The sequence below is a fragment of the Macrobrachium rosenbergii genome, chromosome 17 (assembly GCF_040412425.1).
Source record: "Macrobrachium rosenbergii isolate ZJJX-2024 chromosome 17, ASM4041242v1, whole genome shotgun sequence".
NCBI classification, from domain to species: domain Eukaryota; kingdom Metazoa; phylum Arthropoda; class Malacostraca; order Decapoda; family Palaemonidae; genus Macrobrachium; species Macrobrachium rosenbergii.
Window position 1 is genome coordinate 6,498,770 of NC_089757.1, and position 20,000 is coordinate 6,518,769.

The following is a 20,000-nucleotide window of genomic DNA, read 5'->3' on the forward strand; positions in this document are numbered from 1 at the left end:
TACATATTCCTCTCGAATTCAGGAATTTAAATTTTGGTTCATGGGTAAAAAAAACTGAGAGTGAAATAGAACGACTACGGAAGTCTGAATGTGTGCCCAGCTGAGGATGGAAGTTTTTAGTGATATTTGTGATAGGTTATTTCAAGTGCAAGAAGATATGGTGTTTGTTGGTAGCATAGAGATCACAGAAATTGAGAATGTCTTGTTAAGGATGCAATTAAGAAAGAAGTGTGACTAAGTGGCTGTCCAGGTTTTGTAAGGCATTTTGATGAGGGAAAGGTGATAAAGGCAGATGTAAGAATTGTATGGGCATATGATTATTTAGTATACGAAGGAAGGTGTATAATAGATTTTGATTAAAAAATTGAGACTGAGGACAAAAATTGTTAGGAGAATAGCAGTGTGGATTAACTGTTTGGAAGTAAAGGAAAAAATCTGTATGTGGCATTCATAGACCTAAAAGAAAAATTATGATAGAATTGAGAGGTAATGTGGCTAGTGTTAGATGGTTTGTTTGCAGCTGATACACTAATGATTGGGATAGTGATGAAATGTCCTAAAGTAGAATATGTTTTTCTATTTAACTATAATTAAGTATATTTCATAAATATGCGCCCATATGTGTGTGTATACGTTGGTATGTACAGTATATACGTTATATTATACATATATATATGTATATATATTATATATATATATATGTATATATATTATATATATATATATATATATATATATATATATATATATATATATATATATATATATATATATATATATATATATATATATATATATATATATATATATATATATATATATATATATATATACATATACACATGTCTGATTGGGTAAAATGAGGTCAATTCGCCTTTTTACAGAAGACCTCGGATTACGGTTATGAAGGGGCGACTCTAAGCCCTTATCCTTCTCGCAATTGCAGCAAGCAAAGTAATGGCACCCATAAATTGCGTCTCCAGTCTTCAAAGACATCATATGTCATCTTTCAGGGAGAGATTCGGAGAGGGTTTCGAAAATCTAGAACGCAAAAAAAAAAAAAAAAAAAAATCCACTACCCGGTATGGAAGAGGGACTGAAGAGTTCTTGCTCTCTCTCTCTCTCTCTCTCTCTCTCTCTCTCTCTCTCTCTCTCTCTCTCTCTCTCTCTCTCTCGCTCCTTTTCCCACTGTGCCTAGCACCCCGCTCCCGTCCCTCTACACAAAAAAATATGGATAAGTAGCGACTTTGGAACGCTTTTTCAGCTCTTGCTTAAAAGCCGAAACTTCGCTCTTCTGCAACAATTGGAAAAGGGGAGAGAGAGAGAGAGAGAGAGAGAGAGAGAGAGAGAGAGAGAGAGAGAGAGAGAGAGAGAGAGAGCCTTGACTACATAGGATAGGTTGGCTGGGTGAAGGGTGTGGCCCTCTGGTAGAGAGGGGGAAGGGTAGGGAGGACCCTTTGGTCGGAGGAGGGTTGGGGGCCGGGGTTGGGGGGTTGGGTGAAGGGAATCGCGAGATAAGTGAAGGGGTTTTCGGTGAGAACGACACCCTCAAGATCAGTCGAGGCGCCAACGAAATAGCGTCTGGGAAACGTCGACGAAGATAAAGAGTGGACTCCAAAGAAGAAGACAAGGAAGGATAAAAGGGAGTGGGGAGAAAGCGGGTGAAAGTATTGGAGGGGGAGAGGAGGACAGAAAGGACAAGGGGAGGCAGGAAGGACAATACCTCAAGAAAAGAAAGGAAAGTGATATCTCAAAAGAGAAACTAAAAACATGAAAGTGGTGAGTAGATGAGTGAACGTGTTTCGGAAAAAAAGGACGAGAAAGGGGAAAAAAGAACAGATCAAAGGGGAAATTATGAAAACCGTAAGTGGGGAAAAAAAAGGACTGCCATTCAAAGATTGGAAGGTCGTGATGCGAAGTGTTGAATGCGAAAAGGCGCGTGGGGGAAGAGGGTCCGCGAGATCATTTAGAGGGATCGTTGAAAAAAATTAAGAACAGATGAAATTCCATGATAACTGGACACGGAAATAAAAAAAAAATTCCCATTATTAAAATAAAGGAGTAAGAGTTGGTTCGAGCAAGTAGGACAGTCTCAGTGTTTAGGGCGAGTATTTTGAAACAAGATTTCAGGAAAGAAATGCTCAAGAAAATTTACAAGGAATGTTGTAAAAAGAAAACTTGAATGGTTTACATTGCAGTAGCTCTAAATGTATCGACAGTAACAGTGAGAGCCACTTTAAAGGAAAAAGAGAGACGCAGTTTTTAAAAGTAATAATAAACAAGTAAAAAATGCGCCAAAGTTTCTTCGGCGCAATCGAATTTTCTGTATATCGTATAATCAAGGCCACCGAAAATGAATCTATCTTTCGGTGGTCTCGGTATAATGCTGTATGAGCCGCGGCTCATGAAACTTTAACCACGAGCCAGTGGTGGCCTGTCGTATATCGTTGCCAGATGCACGACTATGGCTAACTTTAACCTTAAATAACATAAAAACTACTGAGGCTAGAGGACTGCAATTTGGTATGTGATGACTACAGGGTGGATGATCAACATACCAATTTGCAGCCCTCTAGCCTCAGTAGTTTTTAAGATCTTTGGGCGGAAGGACAAACAAAGCCGTCACAATAGTTTTCTTTTACAGAAAACTAAAAGTGAAGCCAAATGACAGACAGTTCAGTTCAAAATCATGTAAATGATTAAGTAAACTCAGTTGCTATAAATTTGCTTGTTGGCCATTTTTCGAAAAAGAACGAATATGAAATACAGAAGATTATCCTTGAAGGTGTCACATACATGAAGGTCATCCGAAGAGCGAGGGCTTTAGAAAACATAATTATAAATAGAAGACTTTAATGGAATAAATGAGAAGTTTACACAGAAGAGAAGAAGAGAGAATAGGTATTAAAATGGCATGTACCATCCTGATACTAATTTTCGGGGGGAATTTTTTCTTATATTTGGGGAGGGGAATTTCCAAAACAAATGGAGATTTCTCTCGTTTAAAAAAAAAATTAGAAATATGCGAAAAGTAGGAAGAAATCAGGGGAAAATAAGTCTTTTGAAATTCGCACTTAAAAGTTAAAGTTTAAAGAGAAAAATAGAAGTTTATTTGACAAATTAGAAGTTTTGGAAGGACACCAGCTTAAATAGAAGCCCAGAAACAGAAATCGGGAAATCTGACTGCTGATCTCCATTTAGTGCTAAGCTTTGGTCTTCTCATCATGCTTTTGTTTTTCCAGACTTAGAACCTTCCTTTCTTACAGGAATGTTAAGGTATTTAAAAGAAGTAAAAGGCGGAATTAAAATACTGGATGAAAGGAAGGGATAACAATAGATAAAGAAATAAATAAAAATAGCTGTGATTTTAGGGCAAAAAAATTGCGGAAAGAGAAATTAAGGTAAAGTATTTTAAGGAAAGAAGGAGATTCAGTTACGGTGTTAAAGTAAAAAATAAGGATCTCTTTTACCTTGCTGCTGCATTCATTGTGATTGTAAAATTTTTCTAGAAGGTATAAGTATTATTAGCTTAGAGAATATAAAAAAAAGATATTATCCGAACAACAAAGAATGAGAAAAATGGCTTCGCAATACAGCTAAAGGGTGTTTCCTCAGCACCGCCAGGTTCGTAAGAATGCCCCCTCTCTCCACACACTTTTACCTTCCTCCCTTCCCAAACAATGCCCCCGCAATCCCCTACTGCTCCCCTCTGTCAGTTCCCTCCCCATACAAAGTCCCCCTTCCCCCTCCCCCCAACCCTCCTCCTCGTATACCCTCCTCTCTCCCAACACACCTCCAACTCATCGCTGGTTTTTTGATGTCTGGAGATCTTTGAACTTCTTGTTTGAAGAGCAAGAAGAAGAGGAGGAAGAGGCAAGTGGAGTGGCGATGGAATAGAGAGCACTTAGTGTGATTTTGCTTTCTGCGGATGGAAGCCTCGCAGTCCATTTCAGGTTTCAAACTTTTTCTGGCGTTTGTGAGTGTGTGTGCGCGTGCTTGTGGTGGGGTAGGGAGCGGGAGATTATTTCATCAAGTCTGTATACAACAGAGTACAAACGGTAGCACTAGTATGTTAGCATTCAATTAATTAATGCTCCATGATACTATAGTCGGCTCCAGCAAGTCTGAAGGTATCATGGTCATACCTTGGTAACCTACAGTCATCCGATTTCGTGCCTAATTTGATTCGCGTAGTCATGTCAGCACTGCTTGAATAACCAAATATACAAGCAGTAAATAAAAATACGGGAATTTCAGTATATTTGAAATTTTAGAAAATACTGTAACAGAGGAACACTCTCCGTCGTAATTTAAAAGAAAAATAGAGAGCAGTAGCAGTAGGCTGAGGTTGACCACAAGGGAATGAAAGTATAGTAAATCATATATATATATATATATATATATATATATATATATATATATATATATATATATATATATATATATATTAACGAATTGTTGCAACTCAGTAGCGTGAGGACTACCTTCCTATACATTTTTTTGACAGCGTATAATGATCGCTCACGGCCAATGTTTTATCTGTCTTCTCGCTTTCCACTCCAGGTGAGACCTACAACAATCGACTTCAAGTGGGTTCTCAGTTCACTGCTTAGTCCATCGGATATATTGGGTTTTAGGGATAATAACGCCTTTCGTCCTTCCTTGTCATCTTCGAGAATGGAACACGGGTGTTCGGGTCTTCCACTTGTTAGTTAGACGCACTGCCACCCAAGACGACGTCAGTGACCCTGATAGTCACGATTCTAGATAACTTACATTCATTCATTCACACCACCCCAGATACAAGGACTGCTGTTTCATTTTCCTTTTAATTATCCGATTAGTTCAGAGTATAGCAGCACGATATACAATATATTTTTTTCAAAAATGGTTACGAGTCATAGAGAGATCTTCGTATAGGTCTAAACATATTGCTGTTTCAGTTTTTCACTGTCGCTTAATAACATTCGGCCGATTGAAAACAAAATTGCTTGGTATGTAGAACACTGATGTGTACTGTATATCAATGTGATAGGTAGACCTGTGTACAAATATGCTTTAAACACAGGACGAAATCGTCTCTGAATTCAGAATGGAGTTCACACTTTATAATCTATGCTTAGATGGAGTGCCCATGTTGTACGGTGCTGCATAATTTCTTACCTTTCCGCTTCCAAGAACAGATTGGATATGTGCATTAGAATCGCGTGGTCCGTAACAAAATCGCCTGCTCACCCAAAAGCGCGGTTAGCCTTTAAGGCTAATATCAGAAAGACTTACGCGCTACGGAAATTTTTCCCCTGTGTGTCACAAAGTTTGGGTTACCCGTCATTAAAATCGAGGAGAATATTTTCGTCTTCTACGAAAGTTAATTTCCTTTTCTTCACCCTCAGTAATTTAAAGAAAGTTTCATAAATTACCGGAAGTTTGTTACATTAACTACTTAATTACCTCCATTTAATTCTAGGCTTACAAACTATTTTTTAAACCTGAATTGCGCTTGACTGTGTTCTTTTGTAATATGTCAGTTATTATTATTATTATTATTATTATTATTATTATTATTATTATTATTATTATTATTATTATTATTATTATATATGCCATAACTTTGGTAGCTTTTATAATAAGTTATTCAGTTGCTAATTCGATAACTAAATGAGCTTTCCCGATAAGCTACACGAAACTTAACTCAAAGCAACTTCACTTTTCTCGATATATACATACATACATACATATGTATATATATACTGTACACACACACATATATATATACATATATATATATATACATGTATATATATTTATATATATATTTATATATATATAATAGTAGTAGAAATAACAAATTATAAATATTGTTTCATTCAACAAGTCATTAAGAATATGATAGTAGTTTAAAGCAATAAATTAGTGCACAGAACGCCTATTCTTAAGCTCATGGTGTTTATACACTTAATGATTTTGAGGTCATTTATATTTCACTGGTGTTAAGAAAAGATTCTAGTTGCAGTATTCATTCCGTAATATCTTAATTTAGCTGGGTGATCTTCGTCTCTCTCTGCATTTTAAATGAATAATAGTAAAAGTTTTCGGGGACAATAATATGAGTTTCACAATATTTTTAAATCGGGCGCACTTGTAACGGAATGTAACCTTCATGTTTATTGGAAGTGACTTCGTTTTATACATATATATTATATACATTATATACAGTATATATATATATGTGTGTATTTATATGTACACGTTCCCTAGGGGGGTAGTGCTGTCAGTGCACCTCATGCGGTGCACTGTAGGCATTACTTATGGTTCTTTGCAGCGTGCCTTCGGCCCCTAGCTGCAACCCCTATCGTTCCTTTTACTGTACCTACTTTCATATTCTCTTCCATCTTACTTTCCACCCTCTCCTAACAATTGATTCATAGTGCAACTGCTTTGAGGTCTTCCTCCTGTTACGCCTTTCAGACCTTTTACTGTCAATTTTCGTTTCAGCGCTGAATGACCTCATAGGCCTTTGGCCTAAATTCTATATTCAACACTTGTACACGTACACACAGATGATCAGCTGATTATGCAAATGCTAATGTGATTATTAAGGAAAAAATTATTTCTCGCGAAAGTTGCACCGAACTTATTTCCCCGAAATAAGTGGAAATATTGGCTATAGTAACACAAGGAAATCAGGTTTTTAAATTTCGTAATTTAGAAAAGTGTTCTGAAATGTGTCATGTATTTCATTTTGAGCCCTTTTTCGTGCTGCCAGGTCGACGAAACCAGTCAATCAAATCCACTTCAGGTCTCTCGTGTGTTTGCTGAATAATGTGACCCACTTGGTTTTTAAGAGGCCCGGTGTTTTTTTTTTTATGTTTATTTCTGTAAAATCCTTCGGATTCATCGGCACTGCTTTCTGTCTTTCGCTTTTCACCCTTTCTCTTTGACAACCTTTCTCCTAGCGGTCCAATTTCTACTTCTTCAACTTTGCATTGCTCCAGTTTTTACTCTTCTTGGAAGAGCAAATCTTCACGCCAGCTTTATGACTCTCAAAATGAGTAAATGGTTTAGTTAAACTACGCAGTAATAATAATAATAATAATAATAATAATAATAATAATAATAATAATAATAATAATATTATTATTATTATTATTATTATTATTATTATTATTATTATTATTATTATTATTATTATTATTATTATTATTCCTCCTACTACCAAGCGTGACTCAGACAGATAAATCCGTCTTGGCCCCCTTGAAAAAATTTTTTTTTTCATCATCCTTTGTTCAGGTGACGAAATATTGTCGTCGTTTATTCTGGTCTTATTCGACCCAAAAACATCGACTGTTTTCTCTCGAAAATAAATATCGTTGCGATCGTGAGAGTTTCGCAGCTCCTTACCTCTCCGAGTGAGTGTTTCGTGTAAGCTTGCCTCTGTCTTATATTTCCTAAGCTGTCGTTGGCGCTTGTTGTCATACCGAGGTATTTGGGCCTGTCGTCGTATTTTATAGCTCATTGTCTGCTGTGACATCACGAGTTTGAAAATCTCTCTCTCTCTCTCTCTCTCTCTCTCTCTCTCTCTCTGGTGTGAATATATATTGTTTTCTTTCTGTATTAGGTGAGAATATACAGTATATTGTTTTGAAGTTTTCGTCTTTCTAATACAAAAACATTGCTCCTCTCTCTCTCTCTCTCTCTCTCTCTCTCTCTCTCTCTCTCTCTCTCTCTCTCTCTCTCTCTCTCTCTCTCTCTCAGTAAAGTAAGAGGTTGGAAAACTGGCTAACTAGACACACACCAGCGTTTTACTCTAGATAAATGTAAATGAAGCACTTGATAATAGGCTTTATCCCTCCAAGGAGCCATTTAATGCACACTTTCGTCAAACGACTGGGAAATCTGAACCTGACTCGCCGCGGACGAGCTCTTAATGGTAAGTTCATCAGAAGTGGCCCTTGTTCCCCTCCCGAAATATGACGGGGCTAAGTACAACATTAGAGCCTCTTGCTAATTGCAAGTGTATCTAAACGCTGCTAATGAATGGCACCCGATGCTCCTTCTTCTGTCTCGCAAGCGCTGCCAAGTTGGGATGGAACCGTTTTGTTAAATGGTGATGTCAGGGGAATCATTATGACTCCCATTAAGTTTATGATGAAGCCTCGCAGCTCATTAAGAGAGAGAGAGAGAGAGAGAGAGAGAGAGAGAGAGAGAGAGAGAGAGAGAGAGAGTGAAGTTCTATTATGGTCGAAGAATTTAGAGCTGTCGTCTTTTTTTCCCTCTAATTGTACAGTTTCCCGCTGCTGTAAACCATTATTTTAGTTTTTTATTATTATTATTATTATTATTATTATTATTATTATTATTATTATTATGGGTGAAGAAATCCACACTTGTGTAAATGTCAATATATATTAGAAATATATATACAAACGTGTCGTTTGTATATATATTATATATTTACGTTTACACCACTATGGATTTCTTCACCATTTTAGTGACTGATATTATTATTATTATTATTATTATTATTATTATTATTATTATTATTATTATTATTATTATCGGTCGATCGATCGATCGATCTATCGAGAGAGAGAGAGAGAGAGAGAGAGAGGAGAGAGAGAGAGAGAGAGAAAAAAATAATTAAAGTCCCTGGCATAACTTCTGTCCACGTAACTCGTAACTCAAGGTAAGATTTTGGAGACAAAATGAACTTTTGGGGAAAACTTGACTCTCAGAGAGTCACTCTTCACTTAAGTGTGAGTGCGTTGATGTGGAAGTAGATTGCACAGGAGATCCATTTTTAAGCTCTGGAATTCGCTTACTGTTTCTTCTTTCCCATCAAGGCAGATATATTGCTTCTTTTGTGGTTAAGCTTGCCTGCGCCGTTGTTCTTTTTCCCTGGGTTACGTCAAGGCAGTAGGTTACCCGTCCCGTCGGGTTCTGGATTTTAAAAAAAGTGCATAATGCGTAAATAATGGTTTCTCACTCGCTCTTACCTTTAAATTGGGCTACCGAGTGGGCCTGAGATTCCTTACGTTGCGACGTAAAGTAACGCAAACTTCTTAAGCCTTCAGGATTTGCCGAGTGTGACTTTCAGATGAGTTTATAAGATCTAAGGTTCTGCAACACCGATACATAATATGTCCCGTCCTTTCTCATGGGAAAGGTGCCAAGATTCTGCGAATGATTTGAGGTAGTTTAATCTTACTTTTTCTCTGAAGGGGTCCCGGGTTGGAGAGAGAGAGAGAGAGAGAGAGAGAGAGAGAGAGAGAGAGAGAGAGAGAGAGAGAGATGAAGTTATCTTCGACAAGTATATTATAAGTGTTGCTGAATTTTTCAGTTCATTTTGTACTTGAACAATTAACATTATTATTATTATTATTATTATTATTATTATTATTATTATTATTATTATTATTATTATTATTATTATTATTGGTTTCTAATATTTATTTACAAACTGGATAAAAGAGACAGGTAGATAGAGCACTATTATCGTCTTACGGGCTATTGGTTTTTTTTATTTGCACTCTCAATTACAACAAAGTAGCAATGGTTTGGTATTCAGTTCAGTTCTTCGTTATTTCCAACTCGGAAAACAGAAAAAATTTTTGGTTACACCGTAGTCAGGATACGTGTATATTAGCCTTAAAACATTAATGCATAATTGGATGAACATTTTAATACATATACCCTTTTACAATATAATCACAACAAACAAGATCACACGCGAGACTTCATTAAAATACTATTCACTTTATGTTCGTGAAATGCTCGAGCGAATATAACATTCGAACAATATCGTCGCAGCCAAAAGTCATTTAAAGCATATAATGGATCTGACAGGGAATGCAAAAACATCGAACATCATTATACTGTACTTGAAAATAAATAAATTAACCATTTGCAAGACGCGTTTCTCCCACTTGGTTTTCATAGCGCTGAGTAAAAGTAACTGGCAATCATAGCAAATTTATTGTTAAGTAATAAATGTGAAATATTTTTAAAATGTCTTATACTCCTTGCTAGAAAGTCCACATATATATATATATATATATATATATATATATATATATATATATATATATATATATATATATATATATATTTTTTTTTTTTTTTTTTTACCAAAATCACTGGGTTAGTATTCGCAATGCAGCCATAATATAGACAGGAGATCAGCTGTTCTTTTTAGGTCAAAGTGCCCAAGTTATTTGAAGTTTTTGCTATCTTAATTTTTTATGTAAACCAGCGGGAGATTTGTAATCTGATCTTATATAATTGTAGCTGAGTAATGAGTATATGAATATTTTGTCTGTAAGCTTCCGTTGCAACAGTTAGGGCCATTGACTCTTAACCGTTGGACTCGCGCATCTCACGCATACCTCGTGAAACGTTTCACTCCGATGACGTGATTATAACCTCGTCGAGGCTTTACTGTTTAAATTATGAGAAAATGGTATACGGGTGGACGATGCTGTGATCACATCTCTCTCTCTCTCTCTCTCTCTCTCTATTCCTTCCACCACCGCTGAAACCCCATCAGTCGACTAATAACCTGGTACGTAATTCATTGCTTAGGTAGACAGGCGTAATAGGGGTTCAGGGAAAGACTCCTTTCTCTCCCTGCTCAGGCTCCTTCGGTTTTGAGGTCCCATTGCGCATGTGTGACGTCAGGTGTCTTCTGCGTGTCAGTATTCCATCCGCCGAGGAATACTGTTCGACCCCGTATTTGTCGAGTTAAGTATATACGGGAGAAATAAGCAGTTGGCCGTTTGATATGCATTCCATGCCCCGTCGATACACCGGGGCACACATAAGAGATTTTGGGAAAATCTAGACCAGTCCGGGATGGGTACTGTCATGCAGGCCCCAGGATATTGGTCATGCTCATGACCTGTTGTCTTGGAGGTCGGCCGGGCGGTAGGAAGTATTTTTTTTTTATTTTTCTCTCATTTCGTTGCTCCTCGGCGAATGAGTTCAGCAGGAGAGAAAGCTTGAGAGAGAAAAAGACTGCGTGGTTAACATCAATCAGTGAAGCAGGTTAGGAGAGAGAGAGAGAGAGGGAGAGAGAGAGAGAGAGAGAGAGAGAGAGATGTATGGTTGGCACCAATGCGAATATTCGAAGAGGCTGTGCGTGCCAGATTCTATTAATAGTTTGTGATGGGTAGAAGGAGGCATTCGGTCACTTATTCTAATGAGGACATTTAGACGACCGTTCCCCCCCCCCCCGGTCCTCCCGTTCATCCCTCCCCGTCCCCTCGAAAACGACCCGAAGATGAACGACCGCGCCAAAGGCATGCTTGCTATGCGCTTGCTTTTCATACGGAGTTGTACAGGTCGTTTATCAACTACGGCTCATTATGGACGAGGGGACGCGTGATCACGAGCGGTCGTTAAAAGAAAACTGCGATCTCAGATTTATATTTCCCTTCAGTAACGGAGAGAGAGAGAGAGAGAGAGAGAGAGAGAGAGAGAGAGAGAGAGAGAGAGAGAGTTATATCTCTTCTGTTTAGCGGCAAACAGTAATTGTTTGATGATTTCTGTAAGCTGTGAACAAGAAGACAGATCCCTCACTCTGTAAATACGGAGTAGTTGTGAAGCCGAAATGTGATATCAGAAGAGTCACTTGATAAAAGAACGTAAGTTTTCATATAATGCCTCATTTGCAGATACCCCTTGTTTGGGTCTCTGTGGGGGAGATAATCATATACTCATTTTACTGATATTACACAGTTGAACTAAGAAACATTGCTTCGGCAGAGAGAGTATTATCTATCTACTATCTATCTATCAATATATATATATTATATTTATATATATATGCATATTCTCTCTCTCTCTCTCTCTCTCTCTCTCTCTCTCTCTCTCTATATATATATATATATATATAAATATATATATATATATATATGTGTGTGTGTGTGTGTGTGTGTATATATATATATATTTATATATATATATATATATATATATATATATATATATATATATATATATGCGTGTATCTGCTTTCGTTTATGTATTTAAATGATTTAAACGTTTGATGTAAGTGAGAAATTTGTTTACATTTCACAAGAAAATTTTATGTTTGGTTTTTTAAGGTGTATACGTCTCACCCTTTTAGTTTTATTTACTTGTTCATTTTATACACACGTTAGTCACACACACACACATATATTCTCATGTGTGTTTTGTGTGTGTGCTTGTAATAAAGTGTGTCTTGGCAATATTATTTATCATTGTGTTGTCATATGTGTGTGTGTGTGTCCTGTTTCATACGTCCTTTCCCCTTTCAAGGTGGTAGCGCCAGAGGGTTAAAGCCTAAAGCCTAGCGATTCTCAACAAGCCTTGAGTGAGAAATCTGCTAACCCCGTGCGCTTTTTCTTGATCCCGGCCATCGGAGGTACCTCCTTACAGCTATGGCAACAGGTTGGTGGCAGACAGGAATCGAATCACGGAACTTGCGAATGCGTGCCCAATACTAAATCCGTGTTAGATATACATGTATATATCCATACATATCCATACATTATATATATATATATATATATATATATATATATATATATATATATATATATATATATATATATATATATATATATATATATATATATATATATAGAGCGAGAGAGAGAGTGTGTGTGAGTTTATGCATATATATTAAACGACAAATATAGTATAATATCAATTCACCATACCCTGGGAAAGTTATTCGTAGTGTATATTGAATTCTATATTAAACGATATTTGGATTAATATTTGTGAATATAAGAAAGTTACGCATTTAAGTGTCAAATATATATATATATATATATATATATATATATATATATATATATATATATATATATATATATATATATATATATATATATATATATATATATATATATATATATATATATATATATAATGCGTGTGTATGTAGTGTGTGTGTGTATGTTGAATAACGTAATGCAATTAATATTTTTTTGTTACGCCTTTGGTAGATGAAAAAATACCATGCATATGTTTGTGTGTGAATGCGTGGGACGGGTTTCTCCCGTCTCATCTTTCTTTGTGTTTCACCGAGGGGAAAGAAGAGTCCTCTCTCTCTCTCTCTCTCTCTCTCTCTCTCTCTCTCTCTCTCTCTCTGAGCGCGTCTCGCCTTTGTTTACATTCCTCTTCTTTCGAGGAATGATGCAGCGTCAGAGCTTTCCTTGGTATCTGTCACACTACCGCCCGTCTCTTTAGGCTAATTAGCTGCTCAGTGGAGAGGGCCATTTAGGAGAGGACTTTATGGGCACTTGAAGACATTCTTAGTAAATCCAAAAATCCCATCCATCATTCGAAGTAAAGAAGCGTCTGCTTTACTACGTCTAAGATCAGGCCTTATTTATTACGAGAATTTTAAATTCAACATTAATGGTGATGAGAATGACAGTAAGAATTAGAGGACGCAAAGTTCTGTGAGATTAACAACCAACGCTTCATTCTCGACAGACGAGAGTAAAAACAAGAGCGGTTTTTGTTTATTTGAGTTTTTGATAGCAATGTGCAAAACTGTAGCCGGCAACAACAACAATATATTACCAGCTCATTAATGTTGTAAATTTCAGTGATGCGTTTATCTTTAGTCAGACTGAAGAAATAAGAAGACATATTAAGTTTATACTCTAATTCTTAATTTTTCATCGGGTATTTGGATGCGGCTGGGCACAGAATTGATGTTTTTAAACCCTTACCCAGTCGCACCAATTTCCCTGGTGAATATGCTGCGTTTAGCTTCCTAACTTTCACTTTGTCTTCATTGACATTACATATAATAGGACTATGAGCGGTTCAGATTCCCAGACCGTAGTCTTCCTCTCAGTTGTGCCACAGAATGTCAGATTTCAGATTTCACTTTGGAATTCCACCAAAGACTTGTTTCATGCTCTCTCTCTCTCTCTCTCTCTCTCTCTCTCTCTCTCTCTCTCTCTCTCTCTCTCTCTCTCTGTCAGGGGGTCTTTGCCAATAAACGAATTTTCGATCGTTTCTCGAAACAGACCAACGAGTGCCAGCCATTTTTTCACGTCCCTCGAGACCTTCTTCCCTTAGTCAGTGTTTCTAGATGCATGTCTGTCACTTCTAGTTAAAGACTAGAAGTCAGTCGATTACGTTTGTTTTATCTTGTTTCAGTCAAGTAGGACGGAGGGAGAAATCCAGCTCAGTGCTTTGGTAAGATAATTAGAAAGATGAGCAGAATTGCATGGTAGCTTCTCAACTTCTCTTCGAGAAATATCTTAATTCACAGCACCTTAGTAAACGCCACTCCGTGAAACAGTACTTTGCTGTAACGTAACTGAACTTTCTTTTCTTTCAAAAAAAAAAAAAAAAAACATTTTATTGGATGCTTCTTGAATCTTCTTGATATTCCAAAATGATTTCACAGAACTTCGAGAAGTGATGTTTTACTTTTGAAAATTACAAAGTATTGTTAATTTTATTTTATTTATTGTGATTTTGAAAACCAATCCTTTTTAACTAACAACAGACAGCACTTGTGGTTGTAAACGTTAGTTTTTAGCTACATTTTGAAATTTAATGGAGATTTTACTGAACTAAGAAAGAAAAGACAAAGCCACATGAGAGGTTGTAAGTTCCAGTGTATTGACGGGAACGACTGACAACATTGTCTTGCAATATTTGTTTCGTAAGGAAAATCTCTGGGAGAATGAACTTTCCAAACAAAAAAAAAAAGACGAACGGTATTACAGATTTCAGCTTGTGGCTAAACAAACTGAAGAATGATCGTATAAAACAGAAAGGAAAAAAGTGCGTTGGGCGTTGGGGCATTCAATTCATGCCACAGACTCATTGGGGAATCGACTTTCAAAACGGTAAGGACAGACAGCATTGAGATAAATGGCGTTCTAATTTTACAATGGAGGTTTTTGCTCCCCGAGCACCCGGGAGGGCGCCGAGACCCATTCGAATGATTTATCGGAGTTAGTTTCTCTAAAGAGGACCCCTGCTAAGGGGAAGGCGCCGCCCCTGGGGTTCCCCACATGTTTTATAATGTACACACGCATCCATTTCTCAAGGGGTTGTGTGTGGGTACGTATGTGTGTACGTATACGCTGGTATATTTTTACTGATGTTGGGGGGATGACTTGAGCTTTGTATGTATGTAGGTATGTATGTATGCATGTATGTTTGCATGTATGTTGAGTTACTTTGATGCTGCCTTAAATTTAAAGTGCATTTTATCTGTATATTTTAGGTGTGTGCTCGTGTGTAAATTTGGTTACGAGCTTTTAGATGTATGTTACTGAATACAACTGTTCAACATTGCTTTATTTGTAGTCAATAATTTTTCTTGTATTTATGCATTTATATTAATGCGTTTTGTATATTCCTACCTATATTCATCTCAGATCATTTATAATTTAACTTTCATATATGTATTCTTTTACCCGATCTTCACTCATCGGAATTCATTTTGACTTATTTATCTTTATTTTACTTGTGATTTTGTCTTAAGCTTTTACTGTCGTTTAATCCTTATTTGTTTAATGTGTTCATTCCTTAAGGCTTCTTCCATTCAAATGCGATGGAGTTCTGAATAATGATTTTACTTCACAGTTTACTGAATGCTTATTTCTTTACTGTACATTCTAAATCTAAGTGTTATCAGTAATCTGTGCACTGAATCGCCTTGAGCTGTAATTTGTCAGATAGTGAGAATGGTTTTATAGTTATCTTTCTCTCTCTTTTGCCTAATTAGAATTTTCTCACAAAGTCAGACTTTTCCCTCGTTCCACAGCAAGTTATTCTCTCTCTCTCTCTCTCTCTCTCTCTCTCTCTCTCTCTCTCTCTCTCTTCCTTAATTGGATTTTTTCCACATAAAAAGAAATTTTCTCTTAATTTTCGCCTGACTTTGACTCTCTCTCTCTCTCTCTCTCTCTCTCTCTCTCTCTCTCTCTCTCTCTCTCTCTCTCTTCCTTAATTGGATTTTTTCCACATAAAAAAGAACTTTTCTCTTAATTTTCACCAGACTTTGACTCTCTCTCTCTCTCTCTCTCTCTCTCTCTCTCTCTCTCTCTCTCTCTCTCTCTCTCTCTCTCACGAATGTAACAGTGTTTGCATGTGAAACGGTATCAAAATATTTTCATTTCCTTCTCTCTGAATATTGTACAAAACGATATACATTTACTGGTAAAAGACATAACTGAATAGTTCCATATGGAAATGACAGAGCAATCAAGGAAGAATGCACGGGCAAGACACTGAAGAGAAATCCTTTGCAGCAGAAGTAATAATCTTCATTGCAATTAGTTGTATCTGTTTTTATATTATTATTATTGTTATTATTATTATTATTATTATTATTATTATTATTATTATTATTATTATTATTATTATTATTATTATCACGGTGGAAACTTGACACAAATAAAAACGCTTTTGATATTTTATGCGTTTACTATCAACTTATGAACGTTCTTGAATTTGAGCACATATTCATATGGGAGTAGCCTCTGGGCTACGAAGAAGGTTCCGCAGATCAGAATAGAAATAAATCGAAGAGGAGAAAAGTATGGCAAAACGCAGATTAGAAACGTAAAAATATAAGCAAAAGAACGAACAAACACAACGTACATAAACTGCAGATGAATAAAATCAGAGAGGCAAAAGCAGTGGCGTCATCATGTCTGAAGAAGTGATCAGAAATTCTATTTGTTTTTTGTTTATTCTTGTTTATCGTCCCTCATAAATATTCAGGATGGTCATTTTTATAAATGTGCCCCTTTTAATGCAGCATTCGGTACATGTTCCCTGTATGAATTTCAGAAAGTATCCGTACTCATCTTGGTAAGTCTGGTATCAGGTATTCGAGACAGGCCACTTGCGTGAGTTCCTGTTATTTCTCTGTGCTGGAAGTCAAGCCAGTACCTGTCCACAATGGATTATTTTGTTGGTTTCTGTCATATATACATCACTTACTTACTCCGTTGGCTGTCATGCCTCATTGGGACCCACTGGTGATTGCATTATACTGATTTGGCTTGTAAAAGGTTTCTGTGTTTTTCTCAAGAGAGGAGGAGCTAACCCTTGTAGCTCCTTCATCCTCTATGCCAGTCATGAATAGTGGTTTTTATAGGCATTTTAACGCTTTGCCGCATATAAAGGAATTAGTATTTCTTTAATTGCTTTAGAAATTCAACTTCCAAACAATGACTTTCGACGTAGGTTGCGAGAGACAACTGTCTTTCTTGGATTTAAAACGTCACGTTCAGAAAATCGGAATCACACATCAGTTCTCTGTCTGCTGTTTTCGTAGAAAAAAAAAATTATTCTGGCTTCGCAGAGAACCAGTAATACTTAGGAACTGGTATTTCCGAAGAATGATGTTAGGAGTAAAAAAGTAGTGTTTTGTTTTTGCGAATAACTACACTCCACAACCTGCGCTGTGTATATCATGCACATCTCTTGTAGTGTGGTCACTGTTTTTCTTTTTCAAAATGTTTAGAAATTTGGTCGTGCTTCAAATTGATTTCTTCCAATTGCAGATGACGACGTCGGCTGCTGCAACTTGGCGACATCGGACTGTCGTTCTGCCTGTCACAAGGTAGGTTTTTTTTTTTTACATTACTTTTTTTGTTCTAGTAAAAGAGCCTAGAAGGACACGGATGTTCAAGTGAACTATGACGCTGCTTATGTATATTTTAGCCCGCCTCGTTGCTCACTGCTTGGGTGGATGACCGCCAAGAAGTGTTAGAAGCGGGCGGCATCTCCGTATCTTGTGCATCCAAGGGGTAGGGCATGGGGCTAGCATCCTCATCCCAGAAATGCTTGCTGACAACCGGATTGGTAGCACCCTCTGAAGTCAGTCTCTCAAAGGGGCTGTTTATTATATTCAATAGAGTCGAAGTCAATCAAATTATTTCTTATATCTCATAACAGTTTAGTGCATTAGGTCTACTGTCACCCACGACCAACGTTGAAAGATATAGGTTCGAATCCTGGCCATAGTAAGTGCAATTACATATAATTCCATTTGCGTGTTAGGCTCGAATCCTGGCCATTGTAAGTGCAATTACATATAATTCCATTTGCGTGTAGGTTATTTTAACTTACTGCGAAATCGATGTCAGTCAGTTATTTATTTGAGAACGTGAAAAATCGTGTAATGTATATATATATATATATATATATATATATATATATATATATATATATATATATATATATATATATATATATATGTCTGCTACCTAAACTGCAGTGTATATACCGATATTTTTTGAGTGTAAAACGAGTCTTTGCGTAATAAACTCTATAAATAGACCTGCTGTGGTCCAGCCCGGGGCCAGCCTTCCCTCACCACTGTCCCATATACATGCATGAAGAAGGAAGATCCCATGGTCCGGCCTTTGGGACGATACGTAACGTTTCTTGGTGTGAGACTTGCCATATCGACTCTTTCTGAAATCACCGTCATTTTTGACTTGTAGACGTAATTATAAACCTGCCGCATAAGTCGTTGTTCAAGAAGTTAATTCATCCCTAATTCAGGATCTTACTCTCATTATTAGGCGAGTGGGTATCTCATTCATGAGCTAATTATATCGAATGCTAGCCGAGGACACTGGTAGACTCATTTCCATTATGGCGCGTTGTGATTGGCCCAAATGTAGACTCATTCTGGTAATATCGGCGATTTTTTTGTGCACTGGCCAACACAACAACGAGGAGAGCCCATAAATATATTCCATAAAATCAGCTGTTTTGTATGCTCCCGGTTCCAGCCGAAAATTGTATGATGATCTAATGCAGTTATTAAGTGGACGGTTGTGGTCTGGATTGTAGATTTATACACGTCTCTCTTCTCCTGTGCCATCGTTGGATATTCCGTTTGTATCTTGCTTTTGCCATTTGGCAACGCCACTCTCTCTCTCTCTCTCTCTCTCTCTCTCTCTCTCTCTCTCTCTCTCTCTCTCTCTCTCCTCGCGTCACAGTGGTAAACTCACACCCAAACTCTCAAAACCACACTCTCACACACATAAGTTAAGTATACCTTAGTTTAACCTGACCACTGAGCTGATTAACAGCTCTCCCAGGGCTGGCCCGAAGGATTAGACTTATTTGACGTGGCTAAGAACCAATTGGTTACCTAGCAACGGGACCTACAGCTTATTGTGGAATCCGAACCACACTCTAGCGAGAAATGAACTTCTATCACCAGAAATATATTCCTCTAATTCTTCATTGGCCGGCCGGAGAATCGAACGCGGGCCCAGCAGAGTGCTACCGAGAACTATACCGACTCGTCCAACGAGGAACTAGACCCGTGTTTCGACTCCCGAACAAGACGGACTAGGGACGAATGGATGTGAGCCATCAAATCTAGTATGCCTCAGTCGACCTTAGCAGTGAATTATGTACCAAGTTGTTAGTTGAATGTTTAGGGTCGCAGCTTTGAGAGAGAGAGAGAGAGAGAGAGAGAGAGAGAGAGAGAGAGAGAGAGAGAGAGAGAGAGAGGAAAAACACTAGGTGTGAGTGTTCAAGGCTTCAACAAAATGTATACCATTAAAACGGAAGGTCCTCGACGGGGTAATCCTCGCCCCACTAAGTTGAAGTCTTCAATAAAATACTCTCTCTCTCTCTTACACATATACGAGTACTGGCTGACGTACCCGGCGTTGCACGGTAAAAATTCAAAGCGTAGAATGCACCCAGAGCATAGAACACACCCAAAACGTAGAACACACCCGGATATTTATTTATCCAAACCTTCTATTAGACAGGAAAAGGAATCAGATCTATCTATGGTGTAATACCAAAGAATTTTTATTTATAGGTTTTTAAAAATATAGATACAGTATACAAATTATAAAGTGAAATCTTTCACAAATTCACTATAATATTACTTTGACACAAGACTTGATTGTAAACAACATTTTTAGTTTCAATATCAGGAGTAAGAATAAATAATTTCTTGGGTGAACCCACCCCAGAGCAAGTAACAT

The 20,000-nt window shown here is 37.1% G+C and overlaps 1 protein-coding gene across 2 annotated transcripts in view; it reads left to right on the forward strand.

Moving 5' to 3' along the window:
* Positions 1-20,000, forward strand: part of Reck (Reversion-inducing-cysteine-rich protein with kazal motifs) — a 135,429-nt gene that overhangs the window by 19,454 nt on the left and 95,975 nt on the right. For both annotated transcript variants that reach the window (XM_067119483.1, XM_067119484.1), the window contains exon 2: positions 17,541-17,599. In XM_067119483.1, coding sequence (XP_066975584.1) covers positions 17,541-17,599 — 59 coding nt within the window. The remainder of the gene's footprint in view (positions 1-17,540; positions 17,600-20,000) is intronic.